Here is a 19,160-nt window from a genome sequence, read left to right on the forward strand (position 1 = left end):
TGACCAGAGAGATTGAAGTGTTCTCCGACTGGTTTATGAATGTTACAATTCTTGACATCTGATTTGTGTCCATTTATTCTTTTACGTAGAGACTGTCCAGTTTGACCAATGTACATGGCAGAGGGGCATTGCTGGCACATGATGGCATATATCACATTGGTGGATGTGCAGGTGAATGAGCCTCTGATAGTGTGGCTGATGTTATTAGGCCCTGTGATGGTGTCCCCTGAATAGATATGTGGGCACAGTTGGCAACGGGCTTTGTTGCAAGGATAAGTTCCTGGGTTAGTGGTTCTGTTGTGTGGTATGTGGTTGTTGGTGAGTATTTGCTTCAGGTTGCGGGGCTGTCTGTAGGCAAGGACTGGCCTGTCTCCCAAGATTTGTGAGAGTGTTGGGTCATCCTTTAGGATAGGTTGTAGATCCTTAATAATGCGTTGGAGGGGTTTTAGTTGGGGGCTGAAGGTGACGGCTAGTGGCGTTCTGTTATTTTCTTTGTTAGGCCTGTCCTGTAGTAGGTAACTTCTGGGAACTCTTCTGGCTCTATCAATCTGTTTCTTTACTTCTGCAGGTGGGTATTGTAGTTGTAAGAAAGCTTGACAGAGATCTTGTAGGTGTTTGTCTCTGTCTGAGGGGTTGGAGCAAATGCGGTTGTATCGCAGAGCTTGGCTGTAGACGATGGATCGTGTGGTGTGGTCAGGGTGAAAGCTGGAGGCATGCAGGTAGGAATAGCGGTCAGTAGGTTTCCGGTATAGGGTGGTGTTTATGTGACCATTGTTTATTAGCACTGTAGTGTCCAGGAAGTGGATCTCTTGTGTGGACTGGACCAGGCTGAGGTTGGTGGTGGGATGGAAATTGTTGAAATCATGGTGGAATTCCTCAAGGGCTTCTTTTCCATGGGTCCAGATGATGAAGATGTCATCAATATAGCGCAAGTAGAGTAGGGGCTTTAGGGGACGAGAGCTGAGGAAGCGTTGTTCTAAATCAGCCATAAAAATGTTGGCATACTGTGGGGCCATGCGGGTACCCATAGCAGTGCCGCTGATCTGAAGGTATACATTGTCCCCAAATGTGAAGTAGTTATGGGTAAGGACAAAGTCACAAAGTTCAGCCACCAGGTTAGCCGTGACATTATCGGGGATAGTGTTCTTGACGGCTTGTAGTCCATCTTTGTGTGGAATGTTGGTGTAGAGGGCTTCTACATCCATAGTGGCCAGGATGGTGTTATCAGGAAGATCACCGATGGATTGTAGTTTCCTCAGGAAGTCAGTGGTGTCATTATGCAAACAAGATACTATTAACTTGTGTTTGAATAGAGACTGGGAGTGGGTGGGTCATTACACATATTGACTCTATTTCCTTAAGTTAAGTATCCTCACACTTTCTTGTCAACTGTATAAATGGGCCATCTTGATTATCACTACAAAAGTTTTTTTCTCCTCCTGATAATAACTCATCTTAACTAATTAGCCTCTTATAACTTGTATGGTAACATATCCAATTTCTCTCTCTCTCTCTCTCTTACTATATGTTCCATTTTATGCATCCGATGAAGTGGGCTGTAGCCCACGAAAGTCTACGCTCTAATAAATTTGTTAGTCTCTAAGGTGCCACAAGTACTCCTGTCCTTTTTGAGGAAAGAGTGTGTGTGTGTGTGCACATGCATGCTGTTTTTACTATATAAATTAACCAGTACTGAGAACACATAGTTGCTGTCTACATACCACACCATAATCTGAACTACGCAGCCACTCAGAAAAGGGCAGAGTAAAGTTTTTGCAATTAATCAGAATGTGCCTTACTGCATTGGGGTAATGAGCCTTGCATACATGCATCACATGCAGTATGGATTGCATGCTTATAAATAGTAAAATTCGAATGCAGAGATCGTGGGAAGAGTTCTATACTTAGTTGTATTGTTTTGCTTCCTTGGATTGCTCATCTATCTATTTTTGAACAGGATCACAGTCACATGGGCTACAGCTTTGGAATATTTGATCTTCATTTTCAAAGCAGTTATCACAGTGAGTTCAGTGCTATTAACTGTGTAGATCTCACATACACTCCCATCGGCTGTATCCTGCTACACAGTATTTTTGCATAACTAATGACATTTCCTGGCAGGCAATATGTAATAGTTCTAAAACATCTTGAAAGTTTGCTTCTCTTGCAGTTGTTACAAGAGGGATTGGGGGAATAAATCTTTCAGAACAGTTTGGATCCACACCTACGGCTCGTGGGAAAATCTCAATTATGGTTTTGAAAGCCATGATCGCCAGATATTCCTGCCCAATTACTTTTTGACATTTCAAATAGGTTAATTAGTGATAGATTCAAATTCCATGCATAAATGAGATGCTGAAAACATAGAGATTCAGATTATACAAATCTCAACCAATCATTAAAATCTGGACTCCATTCATTCCCTATTTTCTTTCAAACAACTACAAAAAAGACCATTCTGAGCAGTAGGAAACAAAAACAGATTCTTGCACGTCCCCCGCATTGCACTTCAATTTTAAAAAACATTATTCCAGTAATGAGTGAGAGACTGGTGGTTTGTCACTTGTGCTACTGAAGGTTCAACAGTAAAAGCCTCTGACAAAGCAAAGGAAAGAAACATGGGTGCTTTCTAGACACACAGTAAAGGTACATCTACACTATGATAAATGACTCGCTGCACAGCCACAGCTGGCTGGGTCCACTGACTTGGCTTACGTGGCTCAGGCTGTGCGGCTATAAAGTTGCAGTGTAGAAGTACGGGCTCAAGCTGGAGCCTAGGCTCTGAGATCCAGCCAGTGGGGAGGGGCTCAGAGCCTGGGCTCCAGCCTGAGCCCAAATGTCTACACAGCAAGACTTTTAGCTCCACAAGACCAAGCCCTGTGAGCTCATATCACCTGACCCAGGCTCTGAGACTCAGTGCCACCGGTTTTTTTTAATCACAGTATAGATGTACCCTCAGAGACATTCCCTTCCCCAAGGAGCTGACAGATTTTATATAGGTGAAGCATGTAGCAGTATCTGTGGGTCAGGTTGCACAAGCATTTCTGTTCTGAAGTCATTTTCATTTACAGTACTTATATCATTTTTTTGCTGTCTCATCATTTTGGCTGAAGTTTAACCTTGTTTTTCCCTGCCTGAATTTGTTTTGGAAAGCTGTCATAAAAACAGTTCATCCTCTTTCAACAAGGAGGGAGGGTTTGGGGGTGTGCACCACAATTATTTGGGAAAAGCGGGTTCATCCATTCATTCAGCCATTCATCATATGGAAGGAGACAGTATTCCCTCTGGACCTTCCCAAGATATGCACATCTTTGCAAAGAGAACAAAACATTAACATAGATTCATAGATATTTAGGTCAGAAGGGACCATTATGATCATCTAGTCTGACGTCCTGCACAACGCAGGCCACAGAATTTCACCCACCACTCCAACAGCACAGATATAGGTGTGAGGTTTTTTTGTAGGAGTCCACAAATCGTAGTTTAAGGACTTCAAGGAGCAGAGAATCCTCCAGCAAGTGACCCGTGCCCCATGCTACAGAGGAAGGCGAAAAACCTCCAGGGCCTCTTCCAATCTGCCCTGGAGGAAAATTCCTCCTCCAGGAACAGACCATTGTTCCTCATTACAACTGTTTTGTTTTGCAATGTGCCTTAGGGTAGGCCTGCACTGCAACTGAAAGCACCTAGGGATCAAAGCTAGCCTAGGTACCAAGAGCCAGGAAGCCACAACAGCGTGGATTTCACGATGGGCTAAGTACTCAGGGTCCCGGGCAGGTACATACTCAAGTGGTGAGCCCTTCCTGAAGTCTGTGCTGCCACAGCTTCATCACTATTGGTACATGAGCTAGTTAGATTACAGCTAGCTCCAGTTGGTTGACACATGATGCAATCACTTCTGATTCCAGTGTAGACATGCCACAATGGTAGTGTGGTGGCCACCTGAAATTTGGCAGGCACATAGCCACAGAGAGGTGCCTTGGTGAAAATTGGTTGTGATTTGTCCAGTCAGAAATTTCTTATATGCGCACAGATTTTTATAATGTAACAGCTAATAACCTGTCAACCTTCTGTTCACTTTGTGCATGCATTAGATCCACAGGGAATCTTACCCCTTTCTATATGATGAATGTCTGAGTGTTTGGGAAGGAAATAGACTCTAAAAAGAGTCCAGCCACATTTGATATGATGTGTGAAGTTAAACAAAGAAGGATGTGTGGCTCCGTCCTATGTCAGTCCATTGGATGTGTGAAGGTTTGTAAAGAAGAAAATTTTACACTGCTTGGCTTTGTTAAGAGACAGAAATTGATCCCTCTTTCTCCTGTACCTGGAACCAGTGCCCAGGGCCAATAACTAAACCCAGGCTGGGTTCAGTTATTGCATAGATTTGCCCATATCTAAAAAGCACATTTTCTGAATAAATGTTTGCAGTGTTAAATGGTAAGAAACAAAATGTGGGGAAAAAAAAGTATCCAGAAACAATCAGGACTTTGTTTACGCTTTAGTGCAAATTCTCTTTCCAGGTAAAAGCACTCATCTTTCATTATTGTTTCCTTTAAATGCTTTAGGATACCTTTGAACTTTGACTCTAATTCATCATAGCAGAGAAAAAAGAAATGCTAAACCTTCCATAACAGGAGCGATAAAAGCAGAGTTAATGAGCACAATCAGTCTGAACACACAATGCTTTCGAGAAACTTACCTTTCTGTGATTGTTTCTCTGAGTCCACTAGTAACACCCTTAACCACAGTACTAGCTTTGGGGGTCAGCACCACTTGAGATATAAAAAAGGAGCCCTTCTTTCTTCTCTCAATGATTGATGCCTGAAGAAACTGAATCAGTTTTTCTGGGTCTGTTGTGTTTGCCCAAGGAGCTGGCATCATCTGCCCTGGCCAAAGAAATGGTACCTCAAGAGCCACTGGACTATGATAAAATACCAACACTTGGTAATCCTTCTCCCACAGGTACTGGAGACTTACTTCTTGGGCAAATATAGCCGGGCACATTTTATTCCCAAACGTGCCTTTGAGCATTTGGACCAGGTTCTCATGATGATATTTCTGCATCCCATAGAAATGATTGAAGTCCAAGAAGACCACTTCTTTATGGTGGTCAGTCAGAAATGCATTGATCTCTTCAAGGCCCTCATTGACTTTGGCACTAAATAACCCATGAGCAAAGTAAAGTTCATTGTCAGGGTCTCTGGGTTTAGTGGAAATTCTGAGATCAAAATATCGTATACCTGCACCCAGCTGGCTAGTAAAGTTCATCGTCTGTGTTGCCAACCACTTTCTCATCAACTTTTTAGCCACAGTCCCAAATACGGAGACAAAATTCTGGACAGTTTCTGGTTGTTCAGGTCCAACTGGAGAGGCTTCGTCGATGTAGAAGCTAAAGGAGTCATGAGACCCTACAAATATAACAAAGCAAAATCAATGTTGCATTCATACACTTAAAGTTATAAATACTCCTCTCTTTCAGGATAATCTAATTTTCTGGTTAGCACACAGATACTCTAAAATTGGCCTTTTCCTCCCAACCCCTTCCCCCCGTACATTATTTTCATGGAATCAATATTCACGTGTGTTGAAAGTGAATGAATTTAGGAGGGCTAAATGAAATGTGTATTAGTTTAATGAGTACCTCTTACTTTTATGCCCTTAGTACTACTGAAGTCAATGGGCCTGATTCTTAGTGTAAGTCAGGAGTAGCTCCACAAGTCAGTCAACTTGTAGAAGTGTGTAATACCTATGTAAATGAGAAGAGAATTAGGCCCAATCAGTGTGTTCACTTGACTAATGGTTAGCTGGATCAGGACCTTTGTGATGAGCAAAAATACATATCCTTGACATTTTACAAAAGCTAAAGTTTTCAATAGCCCTGAAGTGACTTAGGAGCACAGGTCACATTTTCAAAAACACCTAAGTCCCACTGACTTTCAGTCAGGAGCCTAAACCAGTTACTTCTCAAAATTATATCCCAAACCTTTGCACTCATGGGAGAAACAGTGTAAGAATGATAGTTTAATAGTTATAGCTGATGCAGACACTGTATTCCATTGCTTAGAATGAGGAGGTTCATTGTGTACTTTGAACAATGATGAATTGTATTGTACCTTTTTGTGTGCCGAAGTTAATTGCATTGCACATTTTTTAAAATTTGTACTATCAAAAAAGGTCGACACCCTCACTTTGCACTGCACTGTTTCCTTAGTTTCAAGGATTTGTCTTTATTTTGCAATATTCACTTATTTTGTCTAGTTTGCAGCCACTTTGTATGAAAATTGAAACTAAAGTTAAGGGTGTTAACATTGAATAAGTTTTCTATAAGGGGACTATATCTTGCATTGCAAGGAGAAGCACGTGATCTAGTAGGTCTTTTTCATTCTTAAGTACTATGATGCAGTCTAACGGGGTAGGTGACAGTCTACACTACTATGGTCAACACTGTTACAAAATTGTGAAATGTTGTATAAATATGCCTTGTGAAGCATCACTGGAAAAGTTCTAATCTGCTAAATATTATTATCTTGTTATAATGTGTATATCGATGCTGTGTGTGGAGTTATGAAAATTTGCTCTGAGTTTGTAACTCAAACATGTTGTGGGTCTGAGAAACACCCACAGGCTAGCTCTTTAGAAATAACAAATAGGTGTAAACAAGGACATCTGCATGTCGTCCCTTAAGACCCCTCAGACAGCATGTAGGCAAAGGTGCAAGCTAGAATCCACAATTCAGATGAAGGACTGATGGCAGAGCACATATACCATGGAACTGCCTGACCTGTAACACAGCCAGGATTTTTTTCCAGAAAAAGGGTCAAGATATAAAAAGGGGAAATAAAGGCCTCTGGCCACCTCCTTCCTACCCCATCTCTGAACTGTTAATTCTGACAAGGGAAGTTTTGAACAAAAGGACTGAGGTCCCCAAAGCTACTTGGACAACCCAGAGAGACTTACAGAAAACTAGCAGATTTAACATTCCTGCTAACATTTTGGACTACATACTCTGATACAACTGTAATGTGTTTCATCTGCCTTAACCGTTTCATAACGCTCATTTCTTTTCTCAGTTAAGTCTTTAGTTAGTTTACTAAAGGATTGGCTACAACGTTGTTTTTGGTGTAAGGTCCTTAGCATCCCTTGACTTGGGGCTGGAAGAACCTAATGTGTGGTGATTTTCATCACAGAAGTCCAGTTTGTCCGAGTGGTAATACGGGCTGCTGGAGGGTCTGAAGGGACCGCTTGTGGCTCCATATTAAGCTAGTATAGTGATCCAGGAGCACACATTTGTTGCTGGTTTGTTAAATCTGATTATAGAACAAACACCAGTGTGGGAGTGTCTGCCCAGTTTTTGTTAGTCTGACCTGAAATTGGTTCTCTCAGCTGTGATCCACAACAAGTACAGTAATAAGGTTGACAGGTGTCCCGTTTTCAACCCTGCTCCCCACACCCCCTCTCACACCCCAATCCCTGCCCCATTCTTGAGCCCTCTCCCACACCCAAACTTCCTCCTGGAGCCTGCACCCTCTCCCACACCCAAACTCCCTGCCCCAGCCCTAAGCCCCCGCCAGCACCCAAACTCTTTCCTGGAGCCCGCTCCCCGGACCCTCTCCCACACTGAACCCCCCCGACCAAGCCTGGAGCCCCCTCCTGCACCCTGAACCCCTCATTTCTGGCCCTTAGCTCAGAGCCCATACCCCCTCCCACACTCCGAACCTGTTGGCTCCACCCCCCAGCCTGAAACCCCCTCCTGCACTCCAAATTCCTCATCCCCAGCCCCACCCCAGAACCTACACCCCAATCCCCTGCCCCAGCCCAGAGCCCGCACCCCCAGCTGGAACCCTCACCCCCTCCTGCACCACAACCCCGTCCCAGCCCCGTGAAAATGAGTGAGGGAAGGAGGGCAGGGAGAATGGACTGAGCAGGGGGAAGAGCCTCAGAGAAGGGGTGGGGCAGGGGTGAGGCAAGGGTATTTGGTTTCGTGAGATTAGAAAGTTGGCAACCCTATACAGTGACAGCTACCAATAGCTTTTGGTTCTTCATCACAAAATGCACAAAAATGTACCCCTCTTTCCTACTGTCATACTGCATCCTATCACCTTGCCTGGGATGGGTTTATGGAGCCCAAGCACAGCAGGCAACACTGTGGGTGAAATTCATCAGAGCACAAAGGGCCTGCATCCAGACCTATCCTGCATTTTGTGCAAATCTTTTTGTGTCAATGGGACTTTTGTGCCTGGAATGAGCTGCAGCACTGGAATCATAAAGTTTCAGGCCAAAAGGGGCCACCAGATCAACTAGCCTGTACTCTGACCTCCTTATATCACAGGCCACCAACTCCACCCAGCAACTGCACACTGGATCCAACTGAAATTAGACCAAAGTATTACAGCCCACAGGAGACTAGAGTTATGTGCCACATACAGAGAATGAGAGGGACCAAGGTGCACAAGTGCCTAAGGCCCCCAAAATGGCAGGGAAAAGATTCAGTGAGATATACCCAAATAATCCCAGCAAGTGACCAGCAGCCATGCACTGGAGATGAAACTGAAAAAACCCCAAGGTCACTGCCAATCTGATCTAGGGGAAAATTCCTTCCTGATTTAGCACATGGTGATCAGTTAAACCCTGGACATGTGAGCAAAAATGAGCCAGCCAACCCCCTGACAGAGAGAGAATGCTCAATGCCACTTCTGGACCTCCCCATCCAATGTCCCATCTCCAGCTGTGGCCATCTTTCATGTTTAAGAGGAAAGAGATACAAAACAAAAAAACCAGACGGTATTGGGGAAGGGGGTGGCCAGATGTAACCCTCAGGAGCTTTTAGGAACATAAAACTAGGCTCCAAGTAGTTCAAATTCCTAGCATCAAGGGTGGGCTTTTCATCAACGCCTAAGTGTCAACGACTCTGAAAGCATGAAAGCTGTGGCAAACAACGTATCAAGGTTAAAGAAGTCCCCCAATCTGCTCATTTCTGGATACCATACTAGCTAAACCATGATGAACCTTACACATTGCAATGACAGATGAAAGGTTTTCTTCTTTACATGGAAAAAAGAAAATTATTATTGCCCATCTCAAGCTTTGGCTGAATCCATCTGTGTGCCAAAGAATACTTTCATCCAATATTAAAACCACCTCAACTAAACAACTCCCTGAAAGTCCCATTGTTTTCCCTTATTGTCTTAACTGCCTCTTTCAACTGCATTTTATTTTAAATAAATTGCGAGTTGTGATTAAACTTTTTTCTGATAAGTGTTCCTTTGAAACCATATTCCTTGCACAGCATGGTTAGATCATAGAGATGTATGTGATTACACAGAAATACCCTAAAAGACTAGATCTGCATACAGCATTTTAATGCTAAATCAAATGGATACCACCAGATTAGAGCAGTGATTCGTGTTTCAACATATTACAGGAAAAATAAATGGAGTACATTAAAGGTTCTGCTCAGGCTAGCATGTATTAATCTAGAGATTAAAACAAACCTCTTATTTAAGATTAGGCTTAGGTTATTGATACTATCCTGGAATGGATCATGTGAACATTGACTACCATGTATATCCTTAAACCAAAAAAAGTCCCTTTGATTTCATAGGATTCTGAATGGAAGTAAGGAGATCTACAGTAGCAGCTGATTGCAGGATTAAGCCCCAAATTTGTGGGAAGATAGGAACAGACCAATGGTCTAGTTCAGTGGTTTTCAAACTTTTTTTCTGGTGACCCAGTTGAAGAAAATTGTTGATGCTCGTGACGCAACAGAGCTGAGGATGAGGGGTTTGGGAGGGGTTCAGGGATGGGGCAGAGGTAGGGGTGTGGGGGTGAAGGCTGAGGGGTGGGGCCATGAATGAGGGGTTCAGGGTATGGGAGGGGTCTCTGGGCTGGGGCAGGGGGTTGGGGTTGCAGGCCTGCAGCCACCGCCCTCTCCCCCCCAGCTCCCATTGGCCGGGATCCGATGCTCGAGGCAGAGGCAGTGCGCGGAGCCCTATGGCCCACCCATCTAAGAGCCGGACCTGCTGCTGGCCACTTCCAGGGCACAGCACAGTGTCAGAACAGGTGGGGTCTAGCCTACCTTAGCTGGGCAGCACCACCACAACCAAGTGCCTTACATTCTGCGAGCCAGTACTGGGTTGCGACCCACAGTTTGAAAACCACTGGTCTTGTTAGTCTGCTAGGTTGCCTCTGGTATCCTGATGTTCCAGAGGAAGGCATACAACTCCCAAAATATACCTGGTCAGTATAAAACAGTCATTATTTAAATTGCTAGAGCCAAGAGGAACAGCACAAAAGTCTCATTGCAGAAGACTACGCTTGTCAATATACACTATTTAACTTTTGTAAAGCAATCACAAACAATACAGAGGACGAGGGGGAAATTCATTTCACAGCTGGCAAGCTTCTGAATATTTTCAGCCAGGGAAATTTAGAAAAGTAATTTTTGTACTTTTAATATCTTTATCCACAGGCTGGAGTCCAGAGAGCTGGGACTTTTGGGGGCAGGGACAACAGGAGAGGAGAGTGCCATAAGTTTAGAGACACTGTGTCATGTTGTGCAGATTGGACAGGAGGAAGTTATTAAAAGGTATCAAAAGACAAATGAAATCAATCTGTACTGTTTGGTTTGCTGATTGACACTATGCTTTGAGCAGATGTGATCATATCTGGAGCTGACCATGATGATATAAATATTATTCCTAGTTTGAGAGTATAACTGACTCATAACATCCATAGGTATAAGTGATTTGAACATTTCCTTCCAATATGATTTATCATGCACTTGTCAACATCAACATTTCTCTGTCTTCATCTTGGACTTTTACCTTTACAAATCTACTCATATGATTTTGAGATTCCAACATCTTTGCACCTGGTAGAAAAGTTATCTTATGGTCCTCGTTGCCATCACATCTAATTGTCGATATTCCTGATGATGAGAGGATCTTTTACAACCATCACCTTTATTATACAGCAAACTGGGTTCCATTCTATTGTAAAGATTACCTTGGTGGGTGAGGAATCCGCCTCCCCCTTCTTCCACTAGGAAGTGGGTCTTTAGGGACAACTGTATGTCAGTGTTCTTTCTGTCAACCATGACAGTGGCTTCCATAACTGAAGGAAGGATGCTGCCATTTCTGAGGTAAGGTTTCTCTGGGGTACATTAGATGAAACAATGGTAGATTGTATTTTTAAATCTTTCTCTGTCTTGCTCATCCTCCCCTTTAGTGTCCCATGCTTCAAGGAAGTGTATTTGCACTCCCGGAGGCAGAAAGTGGAAGCACAGTTCAACTGACAGAGCACAGGACTGGAAACCTGCCACTCCCTGAGTTCTAATCCTTGTTCTACCACTGACTTGCTGTGTGGTCTTGGACTAGTCACCTATTCTTCAACTGCACTCTAAGGACCAAAAATCCCCAGCCTTGCTACAAGTTCTCTGTGACGCTCCAGTTTCTTTTCAAGACCTTTGGGGTGCATTATGTTAGTGACTGCAAGGGCCTTGAAGACAACTTCCTGCACATGGAAGGCTGCTGATCTGCACCCTTATAATTTGTGTCACAGTCGTGCCTACAGGCCTCAACCAATATTGGGCTCCATTCTATAGGTAAACAACAGGAAGCAAGAGAATCTCTGCTCCAAAGAGTTTACAATTTAAACAGACAAGATTGACAACTGGGGGCGGGAGGCACAGAGAAGCAAAGTGACTTGCCCCAAGTCACACAGCAGGAGACCCAGGAACGAAAACCACATCTTATTGCTAGCCTACTATCATATCCATTTGACCATATCACAAGGACCAATTTTCCTGCAACATATATTCTGCCATAGGCTGCCTCCAAGAAGGGTTAGGTAATGGAGTGGCTGCAGGTCAGTACAGTGCTCACTGGCAGGCTTTTTAAGTTGCAAAGGAGAAGATCTGACACTCGCTCTTTATCTTTCACTCAGAACAAATTCTTTTTTTATATTGACTCACTCTATTTCCATCTCAACCTTTTCTCTCGTGCACATACATCTTCTCACTGCTCTGCCAACTTTTTATACCTTTTTTCACTACAATCACTCAGTTCCCTCACAATCAGTCTCATCAAGGATTGGCTTCTGTTCCTACATTTACAGCTCTTAATCAGTCACTCCAATTTTACTCAGCAGTGGTAACGTTTTCATAATTCTCATTTCAAAATAGCTAGTCAGAAAGAAACTTGAAAAATAAAATGCTTACTTACTGATTCCCACTCAGCCAAACTCCTTTTTAGCAGGGAGTCACCCTGTGTATGTTTTTGATGCTGGCCTCTCAGCTTTAGAAGTAATTGCAAATGATGCTTTAAGTATTTGCAGCATGCACAGTTAAAAAAATAAAGCGGTCAATTTCAACCACTAAGACATTAAGCTTTGATGTACTTACAGGTAGTCAAACACTATTTAGATATTCAAGAGTAAAGTGTACAGTGACATCTAGCTTGCAGGCAAAAAGCTTCTGGTACTTTCATTAAGGAAATGGTCTTAGTCTTCTATAGTGAATTCTTTTTACAGGACAACTGGGACTATGCAGCCTCATTAACATATTTATAGAATCCCTAGAGGATTATACTCCCCCATTTAAAAAATAATTGGACTCAATGGTGGGAAAAGGACCCTAAGGGAGAATGTATTTCAGTTTAGAAGTTGTTTCTTTAGCTCCCTAGAGATTTACTGAAATACTGCTAGCCTACTGTTTCCTGGCTCCCAGCATTGTCCCGTCATTCATAAAAAGGGCAAGCATAAATGGACTTTGGTATGTCTCTCTCCCTTCACCACCCCTCGGCAAATGCTTAGATCCTCTTGCTTAATGGGGGTCTGGTGACTCCCAACTAGAATAGTTGTCCTGAAATGAAATACTTCTTCAAAGCAGTGCCAGACTCCATCATATCCTCAGTAGTGTTCTCAAGACTCACAGGTCATAGCAAGGCACAAGTAGGATACACAGCTTTCACGCATTTTCTGACACCATAATCCTCAAATCTTTTTCAGAGTCACTGCTTCCCAGGATAGGGTCTCCCCATGGGTGACGCGTGAACACCCCATTCGGGGAAGCTCACCCTGGGCCTCTGCCCTGCTCCTTCCACCCAAGGCCCCGACCCTCCCCTGCTGGAGCCCTGAGCTCCCCACCGCGGCTGGAGGAGCCCTGCCCCAGCCAGCCCAAGTCCCAGCTGGACAGGCATCCCAGGCCCAGAGCGCTCGGTGTGACTGGGGCAAGTGTTGGGGCCACCAAGTCCTGGGCAGGTGGCAGGCTCACCCTAGCCCCAGCCCCCACCCACTTGAGGCAAGAGGCTGAGTAAGGGTGGCAAGAAGAACAGGGACACCATGGGGGAAGAGCAGGATGCAGAAGAGGGCCTTGGGGCGGAGCATGGGCAGGGTCACGCCTGGCTACTCTCTGCCCACGAGTTTCCTATCCTGTAAATTTGGCCTACATACTTTATTCCTATATGTTAAAGTTAAAAATTACTTAGATAAATAGATATCTTCAGGTCAGCAGGGCCTGATGAAATACATCCTAAAATACTCTAACTGAGGAGATACCTGAATCATTAGCGATTATCTTCAAATACTCATGGGAGATGGGAGAGATTCCAGAGGACTGAAGAGGGAAAATATAGTGCCAATCTAGAAAAAAGGAATAAGGACAATCCAGGAAATTACAGACCAGTCACCTTAACTTCAGTACTCAGAAAGATAATGGAGCAAATAATCAAGCAATCAATTTGCAAATACCTAGAAGATAATAAGGTGGTAAGTAACAGTCTGCATGGATTTGTCAAAAACAAATCATGTCAAACCAACCTAATAGCTTTCTTGGACAGGATAACACACCTTGTCGATAAGGGGGAAGTGGTAGATGTGATATACCCTGACTTTAGTAAGGCTTTTGATACTGTCTTGCATGACTTTCTCATACACAATTTAGGGAAAAATAGACTAGATGGAGCTCCTGCAGGGTGCGTGTATAAATGCTTGGAAAACTGTTCCCAGAGAGAAGTAATCTAGAATTGAGTGGGGGCCTGCAGGGACCAGATCTGGGTCTAGTTCTGTTGAATATCTTCATCAATGATTTAGATAAATGGCACAGATTTAGATAAATGGCACACTGATAAAGTTTGCAGATGATGCCAAGCTGGGAGGTGTTACTAGTGCTTTGGAGGACAGGACTAAAATTCAAAATGATCTGGACAAACTGGAGAAATGATCTGAAGTAAATAGGATGAAATTCAATAAGGAAAAATGCAAAGTACTCCACTTAGGAAGGAACAGTCAGTTGCACACGTACAAAATGGAAAATGACTGTCTAGGAAGGAGTACTGGGGAAATGGACCTAGGGGTTATAGTGTATCACAAGCTAAATATAAGTCAACAGTATAACACTGTTGCAAAAAAGCGAACATCATTCTGGGACGTATCAGCAGGAGTACTGTAAGTACTGTAATTATTTCGTTCTACTCTCCACTGATAAGGCTTCAAGTGGAGTATCGTGTCCAATTCTGAGTGCCACATTTCAGGAAAGATGCAGATAAACTGGAGAAAGTCCAGAGAAGAGCAACAAAAATGATTAAAGGTCTAGAAAACATGACCTATGAGGGAAGATTGAAAAATTGGGTTTGTTTAGCCTGGAGAACAGAAGACTGAGGGGGGAAATGGTAACAGTTTTCAAGTACATAAAATACTGTTACAGGGAGGATGGTGAAACATTGTTCTCATTAACCTCTGAGGAAACGACAAGAAGAAATGGGCTTAAATTGCAGCAAGGGAAGTTTAGGTTGGACATTAGGAAAATCTCCTTAACTGTAAGGGCAGTTAAGCACTGGAACAAATTGCTTAGAGAGGCTGTGAATCTCCATCACTGGAGGTTTTTGAGAACAGGTTAGACAAACTCCTGTCAGGAATGGTCTAGTTATTACTCAGTCCTGCCTTGAGTGCAGGAAACTGGACTACATGACCCATTGCGGTCCCTTCCAGTCCTGCCCCTCTCTGATTCTATGCACACATTTACATTTATCCATATTAAAATGTGTATTGTTTCCTTGCACTCGGTTTACCAAGCAATCCAGCTCACTCCGAATCAGTGACCTATCCTCTTGATTATTTACCACTCCCTTAATTTTTACATCATCTGCAGACTTCATCAGAGATGATTTTATATTTTCTTCCAGGTCCTTGATAAAGATATTAAACAGTATAGGGCCAAGAAGTGATCCCTGTGGGACCCCGTTGGAAACAGACCCACTTGATGATTCCCACTTCAGAATTACAGTTTGAGACCTAGCAGTTAGCCAGCTTCTAATCTATTTAATGTATGCCATGTTAATTTCATATTGTTCTAGCTTTTTAACCAAAATATCATGCGAGACCAAGTCAGACGCCTCACAAAATTGAGAATCAAGTTAGTTTGACAGGATCTGTTTTCCATAAACCCATGTTGATTAATTACATTACCTTCCTTTCATTAATCAAGTCCCAAATCAGCCATTCCATTATCTTGCCTGGGATCGAAGTCAGACCGCCAGGACTATAAATTACCCTGGTCATCCTATTATCCTTTTTAAATACTGGCATAACATGGACTTTCTTCCAGCTTTCTGGAACTTCCCCAATATTCCAAGACTTACTGAATAATCAACACTCACGGCCCAGTAAGCTCATCAGCGAGGTCTTTTAAAACTCTGGGATGCAAGTTATCTGGACCTGCTGATTTTAAAATGTCTAACTTTAGTAGCTTCTGTTGAACAACCTCCTGAGATACTAATGAAATGGTAAGAGTGTTATCATCATCATTAGCTATGACTGCCTCATCTGTTATCCCCCCAAATTCAGAATATTTATGCATCACTTCAAGCTTTTCTACATTATTATTTATAAACTTACCATTTCCATCTAGTAGTGGACCAATACAATTGTTAGGATTCTTCTTGCTCTTAATATACTTAAAATACTTATACTCCTTATTGTCCTTAAATCTACAGGCTATCGATTTTTCCTGCTGTCACTTTCTTCCATTATCATTTTTCTTCAATGCCTTTCTTCTGATTTATATTTATTACCATCAGCTTCCGTTTTCTTCTATTTATTATACATATATTTTAATTTTTTTATAACTATTTTCACTTCCCCTCTAAACCAGGTCATTTTTTTTAACAATATGGCTGTCTTCCTTGATTGTGGCTTTTTGAGCATCTAGTAAAGTGTTCTTAAACAATTCCCAATTATCATTCATATTTTTCTGATTACATTCTTTCTCCCAGTTGACTTGGCTCATAATTGTTTTCAGCTTTGTGAAATTCACTCCTTTAAGGCACCTAATATATGGACTTTATTCACCTAAGCTACTGTTAATTTTTAGTTCTGTGATCAATTCTCCTCTTTATTAGTCTAAGTTACAGCTGCCTCCAAGAGCTGCCCTGTGGCTGCATGCAGTACTGCCAGGAATCTCCCTATCCGTGCCTGCTGCAAACCTGCCCCCCAACTCCCCTACAGGGGATGGTTAATGAAATGTGTATTTGAGATACACCCCCACACTTAATTTACCTAAAAAGTGTGTGGATCCATGCGTGCAAGAGAGACAGATTGGGGGGAAGGTCTTTAGGTCTGTCCCAATTCCTACTGCAGAAGCAAAGCTCAGTTACTTGTTTCCTTGAACCGTAAATCAGCTTATATCACAGTTCACATTTTCAAGGTTACCTTTGCAAGGAAGAGGGCCAGAAACTTCCTTTGTAAACAAGTTAATAAATAAAAGAAAGCAAGCTGAGATTCTCCTTTGTATTTATAGCTCTCCAAGTAGGGTGCACATGCCACAACTACGGGTTTCATGAGACCAACTGCTGAGGCAATTTAAAAAAAAAGGCAATATAAACTCATACAGCCTTCCTGACAGCAGGTTTCCCTGTCTCCTTTGATAATTCCTTAGTCATTGGTCTCTTGTAATTATTTGTATAGGAGGAAGTGTTGCAATGTTTTCTATGAAATTTCACAAAGTTAAAAAGATATCCCTGCGTGTAGATACCCTCCCACCTCTTCCCAGTCAACCCACCACCCACAGACAGATTTCAGTTTAGAACTTGTACAGATAAATGAAAGCATGATGGAAGATTATTTCAAAGGCAAGCCCTTTTTGGGTGCTTCAGCATAGAATGGTTAATTTCACCAAATGTGGGCTACACATTAAGAACCCTATTCTACATTCTTTACTCAAGCGAATGTCCTTTAACTTCAGTTAACAGACCAAGGATAGCAGGATTAGGCCTTAACACAGAATCAATGTAGAACTGACTAATCGGCATGTTGAATCAGCTCATTAGAGACTGCATGCTGTCCTAGTACATTAACAAAGCAGGTGCTCCTTATGAGGGAACAAGATAAACTCCTATGGGAATGAGGCTTCTAACTCCTACTTATGCCACTGAAAAGTGCCCCACTCTTGTAAAAGACAAGTAGATTTTCCATGAAAATTTTCATAGCATTTCTCAGTTTCTTAATTAGATGAAAGATTTAATTTCAGTTTTCAAAACCAAAATAAAATTGTTTTTTAGTTTCTCCTCCCCCACCCCCCTTTGCAGTGGACAAAAGGAAGAGTAAGGAAAAGAAATCTTTGTCTTTATTTTTTAAAGTTTTTTTCCTACTTTTCATTTCCTTTTCCATTCCCTCCCAGCCCCCCCAATTTTCCAGGGGAATAATTTCTGATGCTTTAAATAAAGACCCCCGTCCCAAGTGTATAAATAAATAATAATAAAACAATTTTAAAAATGAAAATGTAGCTAACATTTACTGCAGACAGAGTTGAGCAAAAATATTGTCATAGATTCCTGTTTGGAAACATTACTTTTTGACTGAAGGTAAGAAAACAGCAAGAACTGAGCCTACATGGTTACCACCAGCTCAGGGCTTGTTGGTGTAAGTTTGCTGATGGACGCTGCACAGACAGACAGTCAGAAAGGTAGAGAGCAAGCAAGAGGAGAAAGCAGATGCCTATGGGTTTCATGGAGTCTGTGTGAGGGGGAAAGAAGTGCTTGAGAGGGGATTGAGGAGTAAGCGATGCCCCACTGCTCCCTGCATTGGAGAGTGGAGCAGTTAGCTAGGGAGAGGCAGATTAGTGACTTGGAATTTTAGCAAACATTAAAACTACAGGCATTTAATAACACTGTTACGATATACATTTAAAGCACTTTATACATCAGCTAAAAGAGTGAACAAACAAACAGAAAATTATTTCCTGCAGCATGAAGTGTGTCCTATGACTCGGAGGAGGAGAAATGAGCATGTAGTGTAGGAGGTTGATTGAGATCACCTGCAGGAGTAGAGAGTAACATCCCTCTAAGGGAAGGAAAGTAAGTTAAGAGGTGAGAGGACTGAAAACAACAGTATGGTTTTCATCTCTCCTATTCAAGTGTAAAAGGCCATCTCCCTCAGAGGAAGTTCCCGCATCCAAGGCCCAATTTCCCCCTTTTCAACAAGACTAGAAGTAGAGTTATGGTTCTGGAGGTCTTCACCCAAGGAGAGAAGTGGGTGCTATTCTGCATATAGGTCATCCTGTGTGCGGAGTCCTGCAGCTTGTGTGCTCTTCTGCCACTGCTCCCTCAGGGAGGGCTCTGTGCGTGCTGATGGTGAGACGGAGCAAGGTCTCCAGTTCATCCCACAGGTGTTTCAGAGTGCTGGGATGACCACCCTGCTCTCATCAGCACCTCAACTAGCATACCTTCCCCACAGGTAATCAGGTGTAAAGGTCCGGGCCCTTGCAACCTCAGTGCAGTGGGCTCACCCACATAATGAGTGGGACCTCTTCCCTCTTCATCTCTCTCTCTCTCTCTGCACTGTTGCCTAAGAAATTAAAATCTGCCTACTACACATTTCCAACCTCAACAAAACTTTCTAATAACATCCACGGACAAACCAACTGACCTGTGTGTATATAAAATCTCCTCACTGTACTTTCCACTTTATGCATCCGATGAAGTGAGCTGTAGCTCATGAAAGCTAATGCTCAAATAAATTGGTTAGTCTCTAAGGTGCCACAAGTACTCCTTTTCTTTTTGCGAATACAGACTAACACGGCTGCTACTCTGCAACCGACCTTGTTTCATATGAGCATGAATGAATACAGAGCAAGTTGCAAACAAGTGAATCCATGTTCAGGTTCCAAT

The 19,160-nt window shown here is 42.7% G+C and overlaps 1 protein-coding gene across 1 annotated transcript in view; it reads right to left on the reverse strand.

The window, feature by feature from the left end:
• PLCXD3 (phosphatidylinositol specific phospholipase C X domain containing 3) overlaps nucleotides 1-19,160 on the reverse strand; it is a 158,413-nt gene that overhangs the window by 58,170 nt on the left and 81,083 nt on the right. The window contains exon 2 of the mRNA XM_084627661.1: nucleotides 4,700-5,408. Within this exon, the coding sequence (XP_084483787.1) occupies nucleotides 4,700-5,408 (709 nt within the window). The remainder of the gene's footprint in view (nucleotides 1-4,699; nucleotides 5,409-19,160) is intronic.

This window comes from Lepidochelys olivacea, assembly GCF_965140295.1.
Source record: "Lepidochelys olivacea isolate rLepOli2 genome assembly, chromosome: 5".
Lineage (NCBI taxonomy): Eukaryota > Metazoa > Chordata > Testudines > Cheloniidae > Lepidochelys > Lepidochelys olivacea.